Source organism: Coturnix japonica, chromosome 15 (assembly GCF_001577835.2).
Source record: "Coturnix japonica isolate 7356 chromosome 15, Coturnix japonica 2.1, whole genome shotgun sequence".
Taxonomy (NCBI): Eukaryota; Metazoa; Chordata; class Aves; order Galliformes; family Phasianidae; genus Coturnix; species Coturnix japonica.
The window spans coordinates 1862733-1885634 of record NC_029530.1 but is presented as its reverse complement, the minus strand read 5'-3'; the positions used below and the strand labels follow the sequence as shown (position 1 = coordinate 1885634).

The following is a 22902-nucleotide window of genomic DNA, read 5'->3' as shown; positions in this document are numbered from 1 at the left end:
GCTCTATGATGCAGAGTAATCATTTTCCTTAAGCTGCCTTCACAAAAAGGCCACCATTAAGCATTTGCATAATAGAAAACACAGACATTACAATGTTGCAGAGCACACAAAGAAGCCTAAAGAGATTCCTCAAGTGCATTAAAATACAGGTTCTTGGATTCTGAAATCTTTCCCTATCACTTAATTATTTGAAGTTGCTTTCAAGGACGGTTTTTGGGCGTATTTTCTTAAAAGGAATTTTGTAGACAAAACTGAAAGTTTCAGGGTCAGTGTTTACCAAGAACACACTGCCACAGCTGCTCGATGGTCTTTGCTGGTTTTCTTAGGTGCCTTCAGTAATGCCGGGCTGATGCAGTAAGATAGGCTACAAAGTCCTGCTACTAACACAGTATATGTAATTCTTACAGTCCCAAGAGTTATTTGTATTGTATGAACACCTCCTGGACTATCACAAATGGAGACTCCATCTGATCTGTTACTGCTGTATTATGAAGTCACTCAGCCCTTTCCCCCAAGGCCCATTGAAAGTTAAGACAAAATAAACTTTGAGCTGGTGGAGGAAGGAAGAAGTTTGGAACTGGTTTTCTAATCTGCCCATGACTAAGAGGTGAGGAGCTTGGAGATGACAAGAAATTGACAGCTCATTAGTCTGGACACCCAAACACATATCAAAGTCTCAACAAAGAAATCTAATTGTAGCATGATTAATGCCAATCATTCAGTCTTTGCCAATCCCTCCATTTGTTTCCAAGGATGGCATTCTTCCCCCCTGGCATCCAGACTGTAGTTAATGCTGCGGTGCTAAGAGGCAGAAGGAGAAATGAAGGAATGTGTGTGTAATACCAGATGGAAAAATAAGAATGCAGGCTATAAGTTGCCTATGAAATAATGATGATCATAGGCAACACAATTAGCAATCTGTGCATCTGCTTCACTATGACTCCCCAGGTCAGAACACACTCACTTTGCTGCAGCGAAGAAGAAAGTATTTCTTTACTATTGCAGAAAGATATGAAGCAAAAATCTTCCAAGCAATCTGGTCCCTAAAACAATAGTGGCAAACACAAGAGAACCCCACTACAGTATTAGCGTTACTAACAGCAAGAAAACCATCTTACAACTATGTTGAATAGAAATATTTTGCCTTTCTTGGTTGAATTTGCATGAATATTGTACTCAGTTGCAGCAAGAAAGATTCCCTTGGTTCAAACTTAAGTCAGGGTGTTATCACATCACAGATTTTGTCCATTTCTTTGCTTGGTCCATTTATACCTTTTCACATGCACTCAGAAGTGACCCTCTGAAGACCACCACAATGAGATTAACAGGCGGATTTTCACTTTTACTCAGGAAATGTATGTGAGGATACCTGAATCAAAGAGGCTGCACAAAGAAAGATGGGAAGACACCCCAATTCTTTGGGACTGATAGACTTTTACACCACTCAGCCCAATACCTTGGGCCAGACTTTCATGAAGGCTACAGTCCAGCAAGTCCGTGACTAAATGCTGAAGTAAGGATGGGATTATCAACACCTCTGGAGTAAGAGAAGTGCTCCTTCAAAATGGCAACGTGCACAAAATAGCAGGGAGGCTCCTAGGACAGCAGAAGTGATAAAATTCCCGATATCATATTCAGCACTTTCTTTTTTCAGCCTTCAGGTTTTAAATGAGCAAAAACCTCCCAGGAATACTATTCATTTTCTGTATCTGTTCTGAGTGGTCTGTGTGCTTTTTTTTTTTTAAACAATCTAATATATTCTTAACATGAAATATCTAATGCTTGTTGCACAAATGTGTAATAAAATTTAGCCCTGTGGCTCTTCTACTGTCAAGTGAAATCGAATCCATGTGAAGCAAATGTGCAGCTTTAAAATTCCTTCGTCTGAATGTTCTCATCTTTGAAGGGAGCAGTTCTGCTCTCTGTCCCCCACAGATCAACGGGGATTTAGAGGAGCGGTGGGAGGGAACATTTCAATGTTGTTTTTCTTCTTTCTACTGAGGGTTTTGGATAGCAGAGTTGTAGCCTACTGCACTGAAGAAAATGAATCCTTTCTCAGAGGCATTGATTTTAGTAGGTATTAAAAGTATAGACAAATAGAAAAAGAAGAGCAGCCCCAGACATTTTCCAAAGGAAGGAAACAAAGAGGCCTGAAATATGGTACAAGGGATAGCTACTGCTAGGAGACAGCTTCACTTAGCCTAGATCCCACATCACTCAGGGCCAGTTCACTACCACGTTCAGAAGGAATTATTAGAGGCTGAAAGGGGCCACAATGAAAGGGGCCACTGAAGAGCCAGCCTTGTTGTCCATGTTGTTTCCTTTGCCCTTTATGACTGCTGTGTGTCCCTGGTTTTTAAGCCCTATATGATCACTTCTAGGCATTTAAAAAGTGCTGGATGTAAGGGTACCATTAAAAAATTCTTCATGCTCAGTGACTATCTACAAAGTCCTAATGGAGAATAACACCGAACTTTGATGTCTGCCCTTATAATTCCCTCTGCATTCTACTGTTTTGTCTACCCACAGTTTCTCTTCTTGTTGTTTGTAATTGGAAAGTGTTTTAATAGCTCTTTCAAGTATTGATTAGGCCAGTACTAGAAGAAGCGAGGATATGATTGATGAATATACCTGCTCATTTAAAATAGGTCTGAGGCAGCAATGAAATTAGTTGCTGACTTCAGTAATTTCATCACAAAATTATGCTCATGTAAGTGGCGAAGCGTATTTCTGCTGTGCAGTCAGAAAGTCAACTTTTGATGCTCACAAGAAAGAAGAAATTCTGCATGTGACTACTTTACAGCAACACAGACTGTTTAGTAACCATTCATACAGGAAACCCATACTGGTAAAGGTAGAAAAACTGCTTTTTAACCAGTCCCATATAGAATTTATGAAGTTGTTATATGCAGACTGAATAAATTACACTTTATCCTTTTCCAACTATACACTGCTGCTAGAAAGAACTGCTATACACACATAGTGAAAATCCATTCTGAGCACCATGATGCATCGATAAGACAGAAGTTGCCTTTGAAGGACAAAAAAACTCTCTGTCTTGATTTTGCTGGGTTTCTAATAGTGCAGCAGACAGGATTTCTTGGCTTTCTTAACAGTTTTAGGCAGGCAGCTGCCTAGTGGATTTCAGATGCTTTTCAAAGACAGTGATTATATCCTCTCAAAAGAAAAGGTGGTCAGAGTGACCCATGCCTTACCTGGTCTAATCCACATTGCAGAAGTCCTCATGCAAGGCTGCAGCCACGTCACAGAGGTACACCTTCCAGGTCCTGCAGTCCCATTGCTCAGTGATTGGGCAGAGCTTGCAAGAAAATTGTTCCCTCTTGAGAAATCCTGAAAAAATCTGAAAGAGAAAGCAATATATTGCTGTCCAAAACTCAAATTATTCTTATATTTTCAGGAAAAAAAAAATCTACAAATTCAGTTTTGAACTTTACCACCAAGTCAGTCACTCTCAAACACACAGAAATCTGTTGAAATCAAAGGCAAGAGAGACACTGCAGCAGAATGACTGTCTCAGCACAGGTTCTTGAAAAGCCTGTCTCACAGCTTCGGGCAAGCATTAAACTATGACTTAGCTTGTAGGATTGGCTAAATTCTGTCCTGGGAGACTTTCTGCTACCTGGAAGCACTCAAGGCCAGGTTGGATGGAGCTGTGAGCAACCTGGGCTAGAGAAAGGTGTCCCTGCCTATAGCAGGGCATTGGAAATAGGTGGTCTTAAAAATCCCTTCCAATCTAACAATTCTATGATTCTACACTGCACCAGCCACTGCCAGAGAGAAGGCAAGATGGGACCAGTGCTGTGACCTAAAAGGGCAGGTTTCAATACTTAACAAGCTATTGTATATTGTAGAACTAAAATAAACAATGATTACAACCTGCATAATAATTATCTGGTTTTGTGTTATTTAACACTTGTGGTCTCTTTCCTCACACTCAGAAGAAAGAGGTCTGATGCACATCTAACAAATACTGAAACACCAACAAAAAGCAACCTGCCTCTTCTTTCTTTGCCAATCTCTTTATCTCACAGCAGTGCTGTTTACAAAGCAGTGACAAAGGCTGGTTAGGGATGCATCTTTAAAAAGTAATAAGGAGAAAGGAAGGAGCAGATATCCTTGAGATCAGATGATTCCCCAAAATGTTTGATCCTTCAGATCAAATGCAATATTATTCCTCCCACTGTGCGTGCCTGTGTGTATTAGCACCGGTTTACTGGCAGAGCAAGGCAGGTACTGCTGTCCTTAGAATTCCTGATCACAGTTGTGGGAGAATCACAGAAGACGGGAACAAACACTGTCCATTAAAAGACAGCCTTGAGTTGTTTTTTTGACGGTTTTCTTTAGCTTTAGGCTGATACTTTGGTGTTCACTCAAACCACTGAAGTCTCTTATCAGGGACAGCACAGCATAGAACGTGAAATAGAAAAACACAGGCAATCTGAGTTTCCTTGGAAAATATTAGAAGGCAAACTTTGAAATGTCTTAATTTTAAACTTCTTTCCCTTCACAATTATCTCTCCCTAAAAGAAAATTGATGGCAGTGAAGTGACAAAAGAAAAGGAAAAAAGAAAAAAAAAAGCAAAGAATAAGAAATTAAAACAGGGGGAGGCAGAAGGAAAAAAAAATGAGAAGAAAAAATTACTTCCCCAGGGCTTCTATTCTGCTTTTTCATACATATCTTCCTCACCACAGCACAGGAAAATGATCTTCTATTAACCACATTAAACTTAATCATCCATTAAAAAGTATTATATTAATACCTGCCTCATGCAACAAAAGATCCCTAAGACAACCGCATCCTTTCCTGTTGCAGGTGCCTTCCTTGATGAATTCCAGTTCATGTCAAAGGAAAACTTGGAATAAATGAGAGCTTTTATCACCCTCCTAGCAAACAGTTCTAACCTGGATTTGCCAATGATATGAATGCAACAGTAGCACTGAAGTTTCCAGCAGAGCACAGTGGGGTTTTCCTTCCCCACCTCTCCTACGTGCTCTGCTGCTCACTGACATCACACCTGGAGACCTGACCCATCTCATCTGCCACAGATCTTCATGCTGCCCTTGATGGATCTGGGCCTGCAGAGAACAGAAAGCCACTTCCCCCAGCACATTCTGTGTGATTCCCAGACATAAAGCTGCCATACACAGTGCTGCAGAGGAAGCACTCACATTCCCTCACATGTTACCTAACACAGCTTTCGCCATACCCCAGCTCAGCATTGGACTCACTTGGCAAACTACAAGAGACAAAGAAATCAGAGTCCTCCTCTTCATTATTTTACAGGTCTTGCAACATAAACTCACTGGATCAACCTGCTAAAATAATCTCATACTTTAAACTCTTATTTTAACTAGTTTGGGTTTTCAGGTAACCAAGAAACTTATCTTTATTCGGAGGCAATTTCTTTTACAGCTGCCTGTAATCTCCCAGCTTCCAGGCTGAAAATCATTTAAAAACAAATGAGCTTCCCTGCAGATAAAATTCAGAATATCTCCGAGCTTTCAAGATGATAAAACCGAAAGGCAGCGTTATGTGGGAAAAGGAGATGAAAAACAGAGGAAACCAGGAAGTCCCATAAAGTTCAGAATTTCACCTTAAGGCAAGAAGAAATGGGCAGAGAGTAAACTCTTCATTTCCATGTGCCATTCTCTGGGAATGTGATGAGAGCAGCAGCAGAGCACGTATCTTGTTAGCGCCACTCATATTCTTGTGTGGTTTTGTATGTGTGTGTTTGGACTCCAGCTGGGCCTTGTGCCATCATCTATTATATATTCACAGCTCCAGACTTCACAGCCAAGATTTTCAAAAAGCTTTAGTAGCTTGAGGTGCCTTCAACACTGAAACATCCTAAGGCAAGAAGCTTGGAAGCACTTGCAGAAACAGCGGCCTTTTTTAAGGTTGCCTGAATGGGATGCTCACATGGAATGATAACCCCTAAACACCCCCTAGTCACCAGTTGGTGACAAAACCTGACAGAAGAATGAGGCATGTTTCTGTACATATAAGCTGCTGATAGTTGGTATTGGTACCATTCCCCTTCAAGTCATTTGTGTAAAACAAATGGGTACTGTACCGTACCCACTCAGAGCCAGTTATTTGGGTACAGATCCTAAACTCACAGCCTTGATGCTGCAGCAAGACGTAACACCTTTCTCTCTGCATTCCTCTTAGCAGCATGAAAACTCCACGAGAGCCAGCTCCTGCCCTCCCTGCTGATAGAAGCAGCAATTCAGCCTATACAAAGCAATAATCCACGAGAGTTTAAAATAATCCTGAAAATATATAACTTTTGCACACTCACAGGCTGACGTTCCTGGGAGCATATGCAGTTACAAGTTCCTGCCAGACAATTTTTGTGCTCCAGTAACCAAACAGAGGTTCCAGTGCTACATGTTAAAAGGCGTTACCTCGTAAAGGGGCCCTCACGGCAGCAAAATGTTACAACACTGAAACAAGCACCATGTCTTTCCTTTGACAGGAGAAGGAAGAAGCAGCTTGACCTTCAACTCAGCAGCCTCCTCAGCACCTACCAGAACCCTAAGTGTGAAAAACACACTGCCTGTGCTCAAACAAAGGGGGAAGATCCATGCCAAACCATCATAGCAAACCAACTGATCCAGTGAATCCCCACTTGTAGAGAAGAGATTATCAACACATGGCTAAAGGTGACACGATTCCATTTGTAACACCCGAGCAACTGTGAAACTGCACTGAATTCATCTTACAGCAGAACCTCAAAGCTGCCCTAAAGGCACAATGTGGCCACGCAAAAATATGTTTCTTCACATGAACCAGGCATCTCTCTCTTTCAGTCCAACTTGTAAGTGTTCACCATTGTCAAGAAAGGCTTCCAGAACTTTTATTTTCATTCATTTGGTTTATAGTGGAAGAATAAAGAGCAGAATAAAACTATCCTCAGTTCACTGATCCACACCAGCAGATGTCTGGCATTCACCCTCACCCCATTTCCATCCAAAGGAATTCATAGCACGATGCTCTAGGCTGCATCTCAGCCTAATGAACTTGCATTGTCTGACTGCAAAATACATGGCTTTGTGCTTGTGTTTTCAGCCTCATAAACATTTGTGGCCATATTTAAAATATCAAAGTAAATGGTTATTTTGTATTCAGCTTCATCATCTTGAGTTTAACTAAGTACATCTTCTCAGTGTTATGACATACGTTGTTGTTTCTATTGGATCAGCCAATTCAGTTTGCTAGTACTGAATTCTCATCTTTCTACTAAAAAAAGGTGAAATAAAACAAAGCAGAACTAAGACAGGAGAATTCCCTAGGACTGAGTGCCAAGCCTGCCTGTGAAAGAGGTCTTACACCAGTTCTGGGCATGATGGTGCCTCATGCCATGAGTTAAAGATATTAAATGCCTTTGGCTGCTGGCTTCAATTTTCAAATTGCATCTGAAAACAAAAGCCCCCAGACAGCCTGATGCTGTGCTCAGTGCAACCCAGCATTATCTAATCTAACTGTAAAATATTCAGTAGTTTCGAATTCAGTCATGTCAGCTGCTGTCTAATTTCTGTCCCCCCTGTGGATTCCAAGTGCCTTTTCCATTCTTTTTTTTTGGGGGGCATGAAAATCTGAGCCAAAACAAAAAGGCAGAATTTGTAAGAGAACTTCTGCATCATCCATTCCTCCTTTTCTTGCTTTGCCAGTAAATGTTTGGTGATCTTTTCCATCAAAAAGAAGAATAAATAGTGGATACTGCGATGAGGTCACCTCCCTAACAAAGCACCTCAAGCCAAAACCTCTCTACATTTGCCAAGAAGAAAATATGAATTAAAAGAAAACAAAACACAGGCACAAAAAGATGTTTTCATCTTGTAAAAGTTTCAAGATCTACAGCTGCACGCTTCTTCTTGAGGAAAAAACACTCCACTACTGTTCTCGTTTAGAATATTGTCTAATTCTATGAATAATAGCACACTAGAAGAGCTTAAAAAAGGATTAAATCAGGAGATCTGAGGTCATGTTTCCAAACCAGTATGAATCTGTCTTAACATATATTTGTAAAACTTCTGCTGTTGGATTTTTTGTCATCGTTGCTGATGTATTAAGAAACAAAACATTTTATTTTTCAAGTGCACTTTTTGTTTCTTCAAGCATGGAATGAATTAGAACACCTGGTTTCTTTCTGCATGCACAGTGTTTCCTCTCCCCTCTTGATTGCTGTTGATTAGTTCAAAGAGCAGGCAGGGGAAGTAAAGCACATTGAGTAAGATGGGCAAGTCAAGCACTTCCAGATATGAACAATAGCAGATGTTCTGAAGATGTGCCATAAACTCTCTAACGCATATCATGCTGGTAACTGAGATTTGCTATGATTATCTGTGGATACAACAACTTAAGGTAAATCAAATAATTTGCTACCTTGTGAAGATGGAGGAACTTCTTTTCTTCTGCATATATATGAAATAAATACCATGGAAAAAAATTATTAAGAAGTCAACCCTTAACAATACATTTTGCTGTAGGAAACTGAATACATGAAAATTCGCATCAGCTGTTCTTGTGTCCAAGACATTATGAATAACACGAATCCTTCATCCAAAGCAGTAAAGACTAAGAAACTGCAAAAAGATAGTTGGGAAGAGAGAAAAATGTCATGTTTGAAACAAATCCCTTTTTTCTTAAAAATAAAAAAATAAAAAAAAATATGGAAGAGAGTTAATTGCTTTATAATGGAAAGAGTATTCAAGTATGAAAACAATTTGCAATTCTGAGAGCTGTTCTCTGTCTACAAGCGAAGAGTTCATTACCAGAGTTTTGTGTATTTAACATCAGTGCACTGATTTTCTGCTATCACTTGTCTGCTTGTATTAGATTGCCTTCAGTTTTATCAGATTCCAGTTCCATTCAGGAAGCCTTAGAAGCTTAAGACAACTTAAGGCAAGCATTTATAGGGATATGATTGCTTCTTAAAGCGAGGTAACCAAGCACCCTTCCTTCTCCAACCAGCAAAAGCACTGGGGCTTTTTTGAGAGGCTTGACCCTTCAACTGTTTTTAACCCTGTATTTCACCTTACACAAGCAAGAGATGTTTCTAAAGTCAAGAACATCACCTCTATGGGTGGGCTGGAGCCTGCAGCCACATCCCAGAGACAGACCTCCCTCCTGAGCCTACTGACAGTCTTCTGAATCCTGAAAATGGTAAATATTTTACAGCTAATTGTGCATGTTGAGTCATTAAAGGACTTGAACAATGTAGAAGCAGTAATCCTTGTTATCAACTAGTCCTCAGTTACTGCTAATGCAAGATGGCTGCTCTGGTAACGTCAGTTATTAGTATTTAAGGGCAGCCTTGAAAAGCATCATTTGTGACCAGTTTTGAGCAGTTTCTTTGATTCAAAACTACTATTTCTTCCTCCTTTCTCCTGAGCTTCAACTTCAGATGAGCAGCTTCTTTTTTTTTTTAACTGATGCTTCTAGCACGTCACACTTCACTTACAACTGTACATCTGCAGTGAAATTAATCTGTTTCAACTCATGCTGATAACAGCCTTGTGATCACTTGAACAAGTGATCTTCTCTGGGAAATGGGAAAAAAATATGGTGGGAAACTGCTTTAGGTTGGTCCAAGTGAAAAGTGTTCGTTTTGTTGTTTGTTTTTTTTCCCAGGCAAAATCCCCAGATAAATCCTGATTAGCTTCAAATTGCCCAGTATTATTTTTCCTTATATGAATCTATTGCTTTTAACATTTCAAAAAAATATTTTATTTCAAAGGTTTTAGTTTAAAATTCAATACTTAAAGCTGAATTATATTTCAATATAATTCTGAAAATACCAGGGGCAGAGATGGGGATAAGTGAAAGTACCCCCCCAGGAAGTTTCATCCCGTGGTATTTTTATACCGTCTTATGTTAGGACTGTAACAGTCCCTCAGATAAATTAATTAAGCCAAACAACACAAAACAAAATCCTGTGTCATGTTCAAGGAACCTGCTGGGACCGATCTCAGCTACTGGAAGATCATTTAATGAGTACTCATTAAATTAACATCTACCCCCAGTGCAAGTTCAGCAGTAAAAGAAACAAGCAGAAGAGTTTTAAATGGCTTTTCCTGCTCTCTGGGCTCCTGCTGCCTCATTTGGTTCAAGCAGTTTGAATTCTGTGCCTCTGCACCCCCAGGAAGATGGGGTTGGCTGCAGAACAGTTTAACAAGACTTCCATTTTTACTGTAAGTTTGCAAAAGGAAGTTTATTAGCCTCAAGCACGTGCAAATAGCTTGTACCTTACTAAGCCAGGATAGAGCTGGAGGAATGCAACCAGGACAGAGATGTAGTTTGATCCCACATCATGTTTCATAAACTAAAAAGGAGCCTTTCTCTTATAAGTAGGTGATTTTGATGCACTGTACTCCTACAGAGACCAATGAATTTAGCATATACACACTCTCACTTTCTCTGTCTGCTGCTCCCTGAATCTGAAGCCCATTTCTCTCTGGCTGCAACTGAACTGTAATAATGAAACTTCCTTTTGTTCTTGAAGCTGACTGCTGGGAGTAATGGAGGAGCACTGAGGTCAGCAGAGAATCAACTAATGCATGAAGGACTGAGCATACAAGCTCTATCCAGAAAAACTAAGGTGATGCAGCATAAGGAAGTCTGAAGCGATGCTTTGCATTCTGCAGATACCAACAAAGAGAATTTCACCCAGCTGAAATCAGTGTTAAACTACGTTTGAAACTGAGCCAGATTTGGAGTCATTTTGCATTTACTCTGGCAGCTTGCAGGCTGCTGTCTAGCCAAACTTCTAAAGAGGCTGTTGAATCAGTGGCTCTGGAGCTCAGATTGCTTTGCAATAACGCTGTTGCATTCAGGTCTCTGCTAAGTCTACTTTAAGAGTAGACCAGAACATATGATGTAATAGAGCAGAATTACACCTTATGGCCAGCAGTGGTGCTCATCACACTGGAAGGAAGGAAACAGAAGCTGTACCCACAAACACAGCTTAAGTTTAAACAAAAATCTGTGTGATATGAAGGTGCTCTTCTGTGAATAACTCTCCTCTCCCTTCATCCCAGAGAAATGAATTACTAATGCCCCTGGGAAAATTTGTTTAATTGATCTCTACATGAGTGACTAGTTTTAACACAGATCCATATTTTCAGTCCCGCTTTAATATTAAAGAAAACCCCCTGCAGCAAGTCTTCCACAGCCTGTAAATTCCTTCAGAAATCTGCAAGAAATACAGATTTTCAGATTAGTTGCTCCTTTTCCATGCCTACAACACCCATGATGGGCCTGAAATATTCTTCCAAAACTCATCCTACGTCAAGTTCATTGCCATTACCAGCTGCGAAGGAACATGAATTACTCCTGAGCAAGAGAAAGGCGTGGGTGGAACAGTGGGAAGCATCCTGTTCTCTAATGGATATTTCCATTCAGCTGCTGAATCAGGGAACACTTTCAGATTAGTGTTGTCACTGTTTGGAACACACATCTTAAATGCTATTGATTTTTAAGATGAGTTAATTTCTGCAATCCTTTGCCATTTACAGTGTTATAGATGAAGTCATCACCAGCTTTCTGGTGGCATTTGGAAATCCACGTTCTGGAGAGCTCTGAAGGAGAATGTGAAAGCGGATCCATCTTCCCTTCCCTGATCACTGTTCAGCTACTATTGGGGAACACAAGCCATTAACCCATCTCTGTAGTGTTTTGTTTTGAACTGACTTGTACAGTCAGATTCTCTCAATTGACATCCATGAGCTTCTTTTTTAATGTGCAGTACTCACTGACCTTCAGATGTCCATGCATTAGAGACAAGGTTAGCATACGTTCTCATGCCTCATGAGCAAGGCAGCTGAAGCACAGGCATTGCCTGGTGTCAGAGCAATGTGCCGAGACATAGATTTTCTTCTGAATGTACCCAAACCCCACACAATACCATCATTTTTCTTCCAGGTGGAAGAGATTACAAGAATCAGAAGCCAGGTTTTATTTATACACACATACACAAAAGCACATGGTCTGCATGCACACATCACTGCAAAACAGTCTCTTGCAGCCCAAAACTGAAAGATTTGTTCAGGCTTGCTTTAACATGGCACCGACTTCTGACACTTTTTGTAGGCGTTACCGTATACTCAGGATTTGCTGCTAGCAAAAGCTGCCAAAAAGCCTTACTCTCAAACTCTCTGCATTGCTCCCTTTTGCAATTGCTGCCAATCCTTCTTCCACACAGAACAGGAACACCTACAGCAGGAGCTCAAAGAGCCAAAAGAAAGGCTCTTGCAAGCAGGTGGTAAAGGATCAGAAAGATACAGAAAAAAATCCACACAAAATATACCTTCATAGAAGGCTTTCTGCCAGCAGCCAGCCCCACTTACACCAGGAAAGATCCTGCTTGTATCAGCTTGGAAAAAGATGCTCAATCTGGCACCTAGATAGTGAACTGTACAGACCTTTTAGGACACTTAACTTTCTTGAAGTATCTACTGCAGAGAAGACTTGATTTATGGCTTCATTTACACTGCATTACAGCATTACACCAGTGGGTGACAGTGACAAGGCAGCACCAGAGCTGCATCTCCCCAGGCAGAATCAATGATGTCCAACTGCAAAAGGAAGAAATGGGCCATGTGCACAGTAACGTGAAGGTGCTCAGGAAAAATATACATCTGCAATGGCAGCAAGTCCTCCATTCTCTTTTTCAAGACCATGACCAAAAAGCACCTTAATGATGCAAGAGTCAACGTTATAATATTCTGTGCTAAATTTAAGTTTCATAGTAGTTTTTGGCAGTGAACCAGCGACACTGCAGAGATCTCAGAGACCCAAAGGCATCAAGCAGGAAAACAAGAAAATCACATGAACACAGACCAAAGGACACAGCTATCATATATGAAAATAAAGACCCAAACACTGGAGAAATTGTTTTACTTCTGACCAGAGCAGCTCCCAAGTTATTAGTAACAGTAACAACCTTGTGTTATCTCAAATACCCCAATCTTAGGCTCTTGCCTGAGTTCTTTGCTGAACTAGTAGTGAGACTAGTCAATGCTGTGTTCACCTACACATGAAAATTCCAATTATAAAGACCCAGCTGGATTCCACTGCACTAAATTCAACGTGCACCAGCAGTATTATGAATCAGCATTCAGTCCTCAAAAATTGTGTAATGAAATCTCTGGCATTTTGTTCTGGAGTCGGTGATAGCTTATAACTGTCACCCTGTAGCAGATATGTCAGCATTGTTTTCCCCTAACGTCTCATTTTCCTAGTAAGTGTAGTTGGCCAACGAGAACTGTAAATTGATCTGTGCTTATCATCCCTTGGTTATTGTAAAAATCAAGTCCTTCTGAACTGGTGCCATCTGTATTCTGCAAGATAAAATTGTACCTAAACTTGTAAGCTTGATCATATTACTTTGAATGCAATATCAATTGCTTCTAATTTTAGCACGTTTTGAGATGTTTGCTTGCTTGCTGGCTGGCTGTCACTTTGACAAATGGGAGCCAGCAGGTATCTGAAGGGGAAATGATATTTATATTTGAGAAAGCACATCAGTAAATTTTCAAATAAACACCCCATCCTCTGCAAAACATCACGGGGGCAAATAGGTTTGACAAGCTTAACTCTCAAGCAGTTGGTCAGTTCAGAAATCTGGAGACTTTAGACTGCATCTCTACCAGTTGCTGCCACTCAGGTGAGCTCAGACCCTGTGTGAGCAGCAGCTGCCACTCTGGATTTCAAAAGCACTCTATTGCAAAGATAGTCACTCTGCTGCAGCAGGATGGTGTCCATAACTCTGTATTTTGATGGTAAACACATAAGGACAGTCCCAAGAAGCAAAGCATTAAACTGCACTTCAGCATCAGATGGACACCAAAGCCACCCACCTCCCTGTTCAGCTGTCTGACAGCTCAACACCAGTGGGAACCCCATGGATGTTCAGGCTGAGTACACAGGTACACAGCCACGTTTCCCATGGTTTTGGCTTGGGCTGCCTTCTCCTGTTACAGCTGCATTCTGGCATAGGAAATACTGGTGGGAGAGATCCAAGCACACCGGCTGTGATTGGCAGGCAGTAAAGGGGGGCAAGGTAAGTCACAAGCGATACAATCTGTTCTTCCGTCTTCTACATGATATTTCTACCAAACCACCTGAGATCTGATCATCCTTAAGGCCTAAAGGTTTACAAAACTTGCTTTCACATTCAATATCTCAGGTTTTGCTTCATGATAATTTAATTTTAATAGTAAAAGAGAGACAAGACCGAATATTGTTGATCTTGCACTTAATGAAAATTAACATTAGCCTTTAAGGCAAAAGTTACATGGAGTTTGCTTATCCGAACTCACCCTATTAGGGATTCGCTATGTAAACCATTTTCCTTGTTCTGTTCTCTACCTAAGGACAGTCTAAACAGATTTGAAAGGATTGATCAGCAAATATTTTAGACAGCTGCCTAAAACCAAGATATCTTTGAAAGTAAATTAAGTGGAAAAGCAGCCTATCAGGGATTTGAAAATAAAGTCCAGTTTCATAAAAGAAATTTGTCACTCCAGGTCACAGAAACAGCCCATTGCCCCTTTGTTTAATATTTCCAAGTCACTTATCCAGTTTAGACTGGATACATCTGCATACATAGACTATAAATCTACATGGACTACAAAACATGTGGCAGATTGTAGCACATCTAGATGCAAAAATCTGTTTACAAAATACAGGGCTTTCATTACACCTTGGATCTTTCTGCGACACGCTGACCCTGGTAATGCTGCCTGATATTACAGAGTATTTTTCAATGCCAATTACAGGGCTGTGGGCTCCTTCTGAAGCACGCATCTCATTCCTTGTTAAAGCATGTTCCTATCTTCACAAGCTCAAAAGAACAGATCCTTTTATTCTTTCCCCTACCCTGCTCCTGTCTCTTGAACCCTAATATAAAGCAGAAATTTTAACAAGATTTCAAGATTTAGCTTTCAGAAACAGAACAGAAAAAACATAATCCTTCTTAGCCAAGCGATGCCAGCCCAGACAGGGCAGTCCATTTGGTGAAGCTTTGAGCACTGAGCTATCTAGCATGCATTATTTTGCCTGATATCCATTACCAGCATTGAACATTTATCAACACTTAGACATAGATCCCTACACAGAGCAAATCTAGAAGATACAACTCATTATGCCCAGTGCCAGGACAGATCTGCACTTCCATATTTACTACCAGGGAGAAGCACCAACATGAAAGTTAGATGAGATTGTTTATCATCAAAACTCATCTGTCTCACAGTTTAAGCCAATGTGTAGCGGCTTATCCTAGCATACAATTAATTGCACTTTATCCTCTGTAATAACTGGGCTTTTGCTTTCATTCTTCACCCCTCCTTTAAAACAGGAAACATTGCCAAAAGCCAACTATTCTATTTGTACAAAGACTTTTTATAAACATTCGGGCTGGTTCACTAGAATTCTGAATTCTCTAAGCAGAACGTTAAAATGAGAGAACAAACTATTATATTCTCTATTTCAGAGATTCAGAAATGCCTAAATCAGGCAGAACTTTAAGCACAAATTTATATGCCAAGATGTTCCCGAGAGGAAGGAAAAGGATCTAAAAACATTTAAATGCTTACTATAGTTGTTCTGGTAAGCATTAATCATGCAATATTCAGCAGTAATTAGCTCTTGAAAGCAACCATTTCTGGGCAGAAGTTGCCCTTATTAAAGTAGGAAAGGTCAGCATGGAGATGCACAGTTATTTGCCATTCCAGCATTGCTGACGGAGAAGGGTGATCAGTCATCCCCTGGGTGGACAGAGGGATGGGACAGAAGGACCCAGAACTCAGCCCTAAAGGCTTAAGATATATGTATATATCATCTGATGAGCCTGATTTTGATTACCTCCTCTGATAATCCCGATTCTAATGAACCATCTTAAAGACACCTTTTACTACAGCTACCCAGTTTCTTCACACAGAGAGCAATGCCAGTAGATGATGGTTAGTAACTGCATGCAGTTACTTCCAAAGAGAAAGGAGAGCAGTGTAACTGGTTGCACAGCAAAAATTCCTATTTAGTCTCAGATCACTTAGTATCTGCCAAAGTATCTTGTTGTACAGCTCTCAGAGTGGTGCGTGCATACAAGCAGAGCTTCTGTGCTAACATGGGGCAGTAGCTGTTATCAACAAGACCAGCAGCTCCCCCACACAGGGAGTTCATGGAGAAGTAAATCCAGACATACCATGTCCCACCACGATCACCCTCTGTGACCGCACTGTTAGGACATGGCAATAAAAAGCTCAGTTATGGCAGGGAATATGAAGTAGGATGAAGGCTTTAAAAGGGAGGAGGGAGGAGAGCAAACAAACACCAGACTTGAAAAACTGGGAGAAGTAAGGGAAAAGTGCACTAAGTGTAGGGCTTTGAAAAGGGAGAAAATGGCACAGAACAACAGCATGAAAGTGCATACCAGAATAATAATATATTAAAAAAAAAGCAGAAGCAAATGAAAAAAATAGTACAAAAAAAGAATTAAGAGGCTTAGAGTGATAGCTTTATTATTCTCCAAAAGCCCCTTCAGTACTAATAACAAGAGAGATTAAAGGTATTTCTTTCAGCAATCAAATTTAAAGATATTTCCTCTTACTGGATCTCATTCCAAATTTAATTTCAGCAAACATTAAATCCAGACCAGGGAAGACTTTCATATGGGCTAAAACAGGGTCAAAGTCTGAAACAAGCATCAAAAAGCAGCATGCTGAACAAAGTATCATAGCATAAGGATGTCTCTGTTTCCTTATTTGCTTTTCGATAAGAAACAAGGTTTGAATGGTTAAAATAAAGATGGCATGTTCTACCTCTCCTGCATTTATCCCTTTTCCAAGATGCCTTAAGTGGCTCCCACTCAACTCAGAAAGTGCTACTGAAGGCTTCAATACAATCACAATTTCTATCATGGCAGGACTTTACTATTTTACAGTGGAGGAGTCTCCAAGGCCAACATGTGACCCAAAAGTCTTCTAAATTTTGGTTACAGTCTCAATGTGGACCCACAACAAAGATCTTCATCTAGTGCCTTTCAAAGCAATGTTGTTTCAGTCCTCATCTCCTAGTACACATCTTCACCTTTCCGCATTGTTGCTCATGTCAAATGCAGTTCACTGAATGATGCTAACAAGCAATTAACAGCTCTGCAATAAAAAGACCACTCACATGAGAAAGGGGTTCTGTGCCCTGACTCCACTCCATGCACTGTGCATGGCAGGCTGGCCTTCCATCAGCTTGTGTGGGATTTGCATTCATCCTTCTGCAATACGAGCTGCTTTGATCTTGCTTGTCTTAAACATAAAGCCTCAAGTTTAAAGTGTCACCAGCCCAGGTATTTATTTAAAAGGCTCTCTCTGAACTTGGCTGTGGAGTAGATTATTAAACTTCTTGGCTAAGTTACAAGTCTCTGATCTGAGACCACTCTGAGTTACAGGAAGCCTCAAAGCCTCCCAGAGAGCAATATGTAATAAAGGCAGGAAGGATGGAAGTACTGAATTGGAAGATCACAGAGGCAAGTTGTAGTTCTTTGTGACCATAACTGAAATCCAAATTAAACTAGAAAGCCTGGCAGACAGTGAGGCTCCTCCCCAATGGCTTGGGCTGCAGAGCCTCAGGCACACACGACACAGTGTGTTCCCAACAAGCAGCCAGACATTCACTCATGGGACCAGAAGCAGCAACTCCAAAGGAATGGAGGGAGGAGAATGAGCTGCAAAAAAACTCCCTCAAAATCCCTACTGATAACCACAAATGTTACTGAAGTACAAATTCCCCTTTCCGCTATGTATATGCATATGTAACTTATTGATAACAGAAAAACAAAGGCTTAATTGAAGACTGAGTTTGTGGGGGAACACGAAATAAGACCATTAGGAGAAAAGTGTGATTAAAAGAGTGGACTTCAGATCCATGCAATCACTTTATTATATGGTACTGTGTGTCCTCACTGTAGCTAATAGAAAAACCTGAGCATTCTGTGCATAGAAACCAAATATATATTGAGGTTGTTAAGGGATCCCTCCATATTCAGGTGCATATCACTAGAACCCTAATGCCACTAGGGCCTGAAGTAGTTGTTGTATGGTTGTTTTCAGCTCAATAACCTGTCAGCCATTTATTTATATATAATTTTTATATATTTATATATATTTATATATAACTGTGGAGGTCTTTTATGTTGTTTTGTTGTTTTTTCCTAGGTTTTGTTATGAATCATCAATAGTGTGTCTTAGTCTTAACCAGACATGGAATAACAAACTCTTCTTCTGGGCTCAGCTGGTAGATATGTGGCACTGCTTACAAGAAACATCCCACACCAAAGGCTCCCTGCCCGCTGCCTGTGGTTCACGAACCTCCTAGACATGGGACTTGGGAAAGCCCAGAGTTGGCACGATACAAACTACAACCTGACCCTTCCCCATTCAATGGCTGATACATGAATGGCTACTGTCCTTGGAGAGAATGATTTTAGAAACTTCTGAAGCCACAGAAAGAACAGCCATAACTGAAGAACATAGGCCACTTGATAAAATTAATAGCTTATATATTAAACAAATTTAGTGCCAGACTCTCATGCTTATCACATGAACATGCTCAAATTCATTAATAGAAACTTGTCAATCCCCTGAAGTACATGCTGGGATAATAGAACAAATGCATCTGCACCAACCGCTATTGGTAAATGGCTAATCAATCCTTCAGTGCTTCTTAATTAGCAACTGCAGGAGACCACTTTAATTGGCATCTGATACTTGATTTGAACAGATAAACAAATTGCTACTCAGCCTTTTATCAGCAGCCATATCCACCCTCCCATCCCCTAACCCCCCTCCCCATTTTAACTTAACTCTGGCTCCTGCAGAACATTGCTGTAGACCAGGCTAAATTACCAGCTCCCTGCCACACACCAGCCTGGCACTCTGAAGCATTTTATCATGATTTCAGTGCTGATGTTGCATTGAAACACTGCATATGCTCTGCTGATTGCTCAATATGGTTTATATTAATACAAGTTGTAGGCTGTCACTGTTCAGAAAGTAGGTAGTTACAAAGAATGCATTGGTTACTTTATAAATGGAATAATTTATTTTAGAACAAGCAAGTTCAACTAGCACTATAAAATCAATTTATAATTTTTATGCACTTCATCTGAGCTGAAAAATGGTTTTGTTCTCTACTATTTTCTGAGCAGACCTCTTGGACAGAAAAAGGGGGGAATAAAGCTTTTAAAATTGCATTTTGGTCAGCAATGCACTCTGGAAATCAAGATTGAAGATGACAGTTTTCAGATGCATAAGTTATGCTTACTTTGTTTTATGCACCTAAGGCCACCACAGTGTCAGGCATTCCATTGTGAAAGAAAACCATCCAAAGGTTAAAGAAAGAAATATACTTGGACAGAGTCAGCCAAAAACCTTGGCTGATTTGCATTAGTTGAAAAGCTAGTCTAGTTTTGTTTACTTCTTCAACCCATTGATTCACAAAGGCACGTAGCTGGTGGTTATTAGAAGTTTCAAGAGAAATGGCAGTTTTGGAGGAAGTAAAGTAAAACACGAGGTACTGAGATCTTCAGAGGTTGTGCCTGTAATTGCTATGCAAGACACAAAACACACATCTTCCCAGTAGCACAAAATCCAATTAATACAGTTCTGGGAAGACTCAGTGCTCTAGCTCTGATGATGATTTAAAAGTGCAATGACAGATTGTGAGTTAGCTTCTCCTAACACCCCTAAAAGCCCTGTTAATACCAACAAGATTTACTTAGCATGTGTCCAGCTGGTCAAGCTCGGAAAGACAGTTCATCATCCCTTCTGGCAGGTGCATCTGGGCTGTGCATTGCATTACCTTATCAGTGGGAAGGAAGACAGACCAGATATCTGGCAAGAGAGCCCATTCTAGTAACATTCCACATCCTAGCACCTCTGGAAAGTACCCTGCCATCAGGACCTGCCAGCTGCTTGCTGACCTGTGCATCAGTGTCGCTGGACTGTGGTGACCAAAGGCAGACCCAGCCTGCCCCAGTTGCAGCACCCTTTGCAGTACTGTGCATTTACAAGACTGAAGTCTACTTACTGTGGTAACAAAGCTTTCTCCTGCCCCACATAACACATCACAATGTGTTTTTTGCATACAGTTGCACAAACCAAAATACTAACTGAAGTTTGGGAGGTGAAAGAAGTACATACTTTGGAGAAACCAGCCACTGAAAGCGGTGGCAGATAATATGTTCACACAGAAGCTTTACAGGATCATTTATCACCCATGACAGTGGCTTGCAGTATAAAAAATTCAGATTTTGCAGAAAGAAAGCAGTGCTGATGCTTTACAAATAGTAGGATGACAGCTTTCTAGGAGCGTTATCAGTGCTCTACCTATGAAATTAGCACAAACATGCATATGATAGAGGCTCACATATAGTAATGCACGAAAGATATAAAGGAAGATGCTCATCTGAATAAATCAGGCACCATCTTTCCCTTTTCTACTATCAATGTGCTCTTCATTTTCAAATCTCCTATGGCCACGGATTTTTTCACTTGAAGAATATCCTGATGGAAACATATACATCTGCTTGTATCTGTTTTCAAGGGTAAATCTGTCTTCTAATTCCTGTCTGGAAGCAGAAGACTTGCAGCTGAAAGCAGACAAGTTGGGGATGGGAAGTGCTGCTACTTAATCCAGGGAAGCTACTTTGGTCTACAACTCAAATAGACAACACCATTGCTGACATCTCACATTTTCTCCTTATGCACAGCCAAGAGGACAAAGGAACACTTACAAAAGTCACCCAGCTCTGGGGCACCAGCCATAAGAGAAAAATGAGTCCATTAAATGGAAATGCCTACAAAACATTACCTAACCTGCTTGGTAAAGAGTGGTGATTAGTCAAATCTCTGAAATCACACAGACATTTCTGCTGAAATACACTCAGCTTGGCTCCTTGCTGAGTGACACAAGACTCCCCCCATGCCCTCACCATCCTGCTGTCTTCTGCTCACTCCTTCACTGACTAAATCCAGAGCAAGGGGGATCTGCCTCCATTTAGTGAGATGCTCTCTGGCTCTGACAGGCAGAAGTCAGCCAGCAGAGGACTTACTATTGCAGATACCTTACTATTGCAGATACCTTACTATTGCAGACATCTGTCGTCCAGCTCCAGCTGTCTTGCTGTAGACATAGCTGGAGTATGGCATTATTTAATGGATCTCACTTCCAAACTTGAGCTTTGTATGCATCCTTTTCAAGGCAACTAAAGGGCTGCCTCCAGAGCCATGCCATTCAGATGACATAGGAGCAATAATAAAACCAACACCTGAAGAGAGCTTTAAACAGTCCTGAAAATGTAATTACTCCAAAACTGGGCAACAAACTGTGCCAGTTCCTTCCTCATCAGATCAGAAACAGCACCGCTTTCAGATTCAAGTATAAAAGTAATTTTCTTAGCTGAGCTTTCCCCCAGCAGCACACTGATGAAACTTCACAGCTCCTGAGGGAATGGCTGCAGCGCTGTTGGAAGACACAGCAATAGGATATAGCAATAGGATGTATACACACGTCAGAGCTTTAGTCTGGGTAGAACAGGCCAGCAGCTGGGAATCTTCAACAAAGACCTGCTCAGAACAGACACTGAGTTCAGCTGGAGCCATGAACCAATTCAGCGCCTGGAGATGAAACCTTTGCAACAGTTCTCAAGACCTCAGCTATTTAGAATGGAGTCAGCTGTGGGTATGCTGTGTATCTTCAATCTCACCTCTAAATATCACATTAAACATTAAAGAGTAATGACAGGCAGACGCTGCTCAGACACCAAGACATTTCAGCTTTGTAGTGCACTTTGCCCTGACAGTTTTATCCAGGGAAGACAGCAGATAGGGAACCTGGGAAACCAATACTGAGCACAAAATGGGATTTGTCTGCTGTGGAATTAGGATATTTATAACTTAAACTTGTGCGTACTTACAGCATCTGGCATTTGTTGTTACAATTTCAAGGGGGTTTTTTGTGTGTTTTTTGCAAGTGATTCCAAAGAGATATTTACAGGGTGAAAAATAGCTTGAGGCCTGCACTCCCCAGGGTATCTGAGCATTAATGGATTGCAGAACTACCAAGAGAAGGCTAGAAAATATTTCTCACCAAGTCTGAAAGAAACTGCATAGGGAAAAACTGGAGCCATGGACAGTAAAGCATTTCTAAATGAAGTACACAAACATTGCTGCCAGGTGAATAAGTTTAATTTCTGCCATCCAGCTAACAGACACTTCCATGTAACCCCTACCATTGGGAAATCCTTTTCTTCAGGCACTTGCCCAATGTCTAATTGCTTTGCAGCCATTAGCCACAGCAATCATTCACTTCTCAGATGACGATCCAAAAGTTATTAAACACACGCACACACAATTAGCCTGCCTTAATTATATCTTCATCAAATGCAATCAGGAAGGCTTGAAATTTCAGTCCAGCCACCTTGTACCTCAAAGTAAACATAACCCTTCAGACAAAACGTTTACCAACTTGAATAGCCCAGAGTAGTAGAAAACCAGTGTCACATGAAAAACTGAGAGCCATGATGCTTCTAAAAGCATTCCAGATGGTGGGGGGAAAAGCAATCAAAATGCATTAGAGGAGAAGGGTATTCACACCTCCCTTCTACCTTTTTTAAAGAAATAAAAGCAAACGCCACATGAGCAACACAGATAAAGCTTGAATGGACAGGATTAATTAGAAAGCTAAATAGTAATGGGAAAAGCTGCTGGGCTTTCTTCCCCCGCCCTGTAATTTTCCATTCAGTAAGTGGCCACTTACAAGCACAAAACAAAACACTCTCAAAATCCTAGCATGGGATGACACCTCCTTGTCTTTCTTTGAGT

The 22902-nt window shown here is 40.7% G+C and overlaps 1 protein-coding gene across 1 annotated transcript in view; it reads right to left on the bottom strand.

The window, feature by feature from the left end:
• The window catches only part of GALNT9 (polypeptide N-acetylgalactosaminyltransferase 9), a 297062-nt gene that overhangs the window by 140584 nt on the left and 133576 nt on the right, over positions 1-22902 (bottom strand). The window contains exon 4 of the mRNA XM_015877661.2: positions 3216-3361. Coding sequence (XP_015733147.1) covers positions 3216-3246 — 31 coding nt within the window. The 5' untranslated portion in view covers positions 3247-3361. The remainder of the gene's footprint in view (positions 1-3215; positions 3362-22902) is intronic.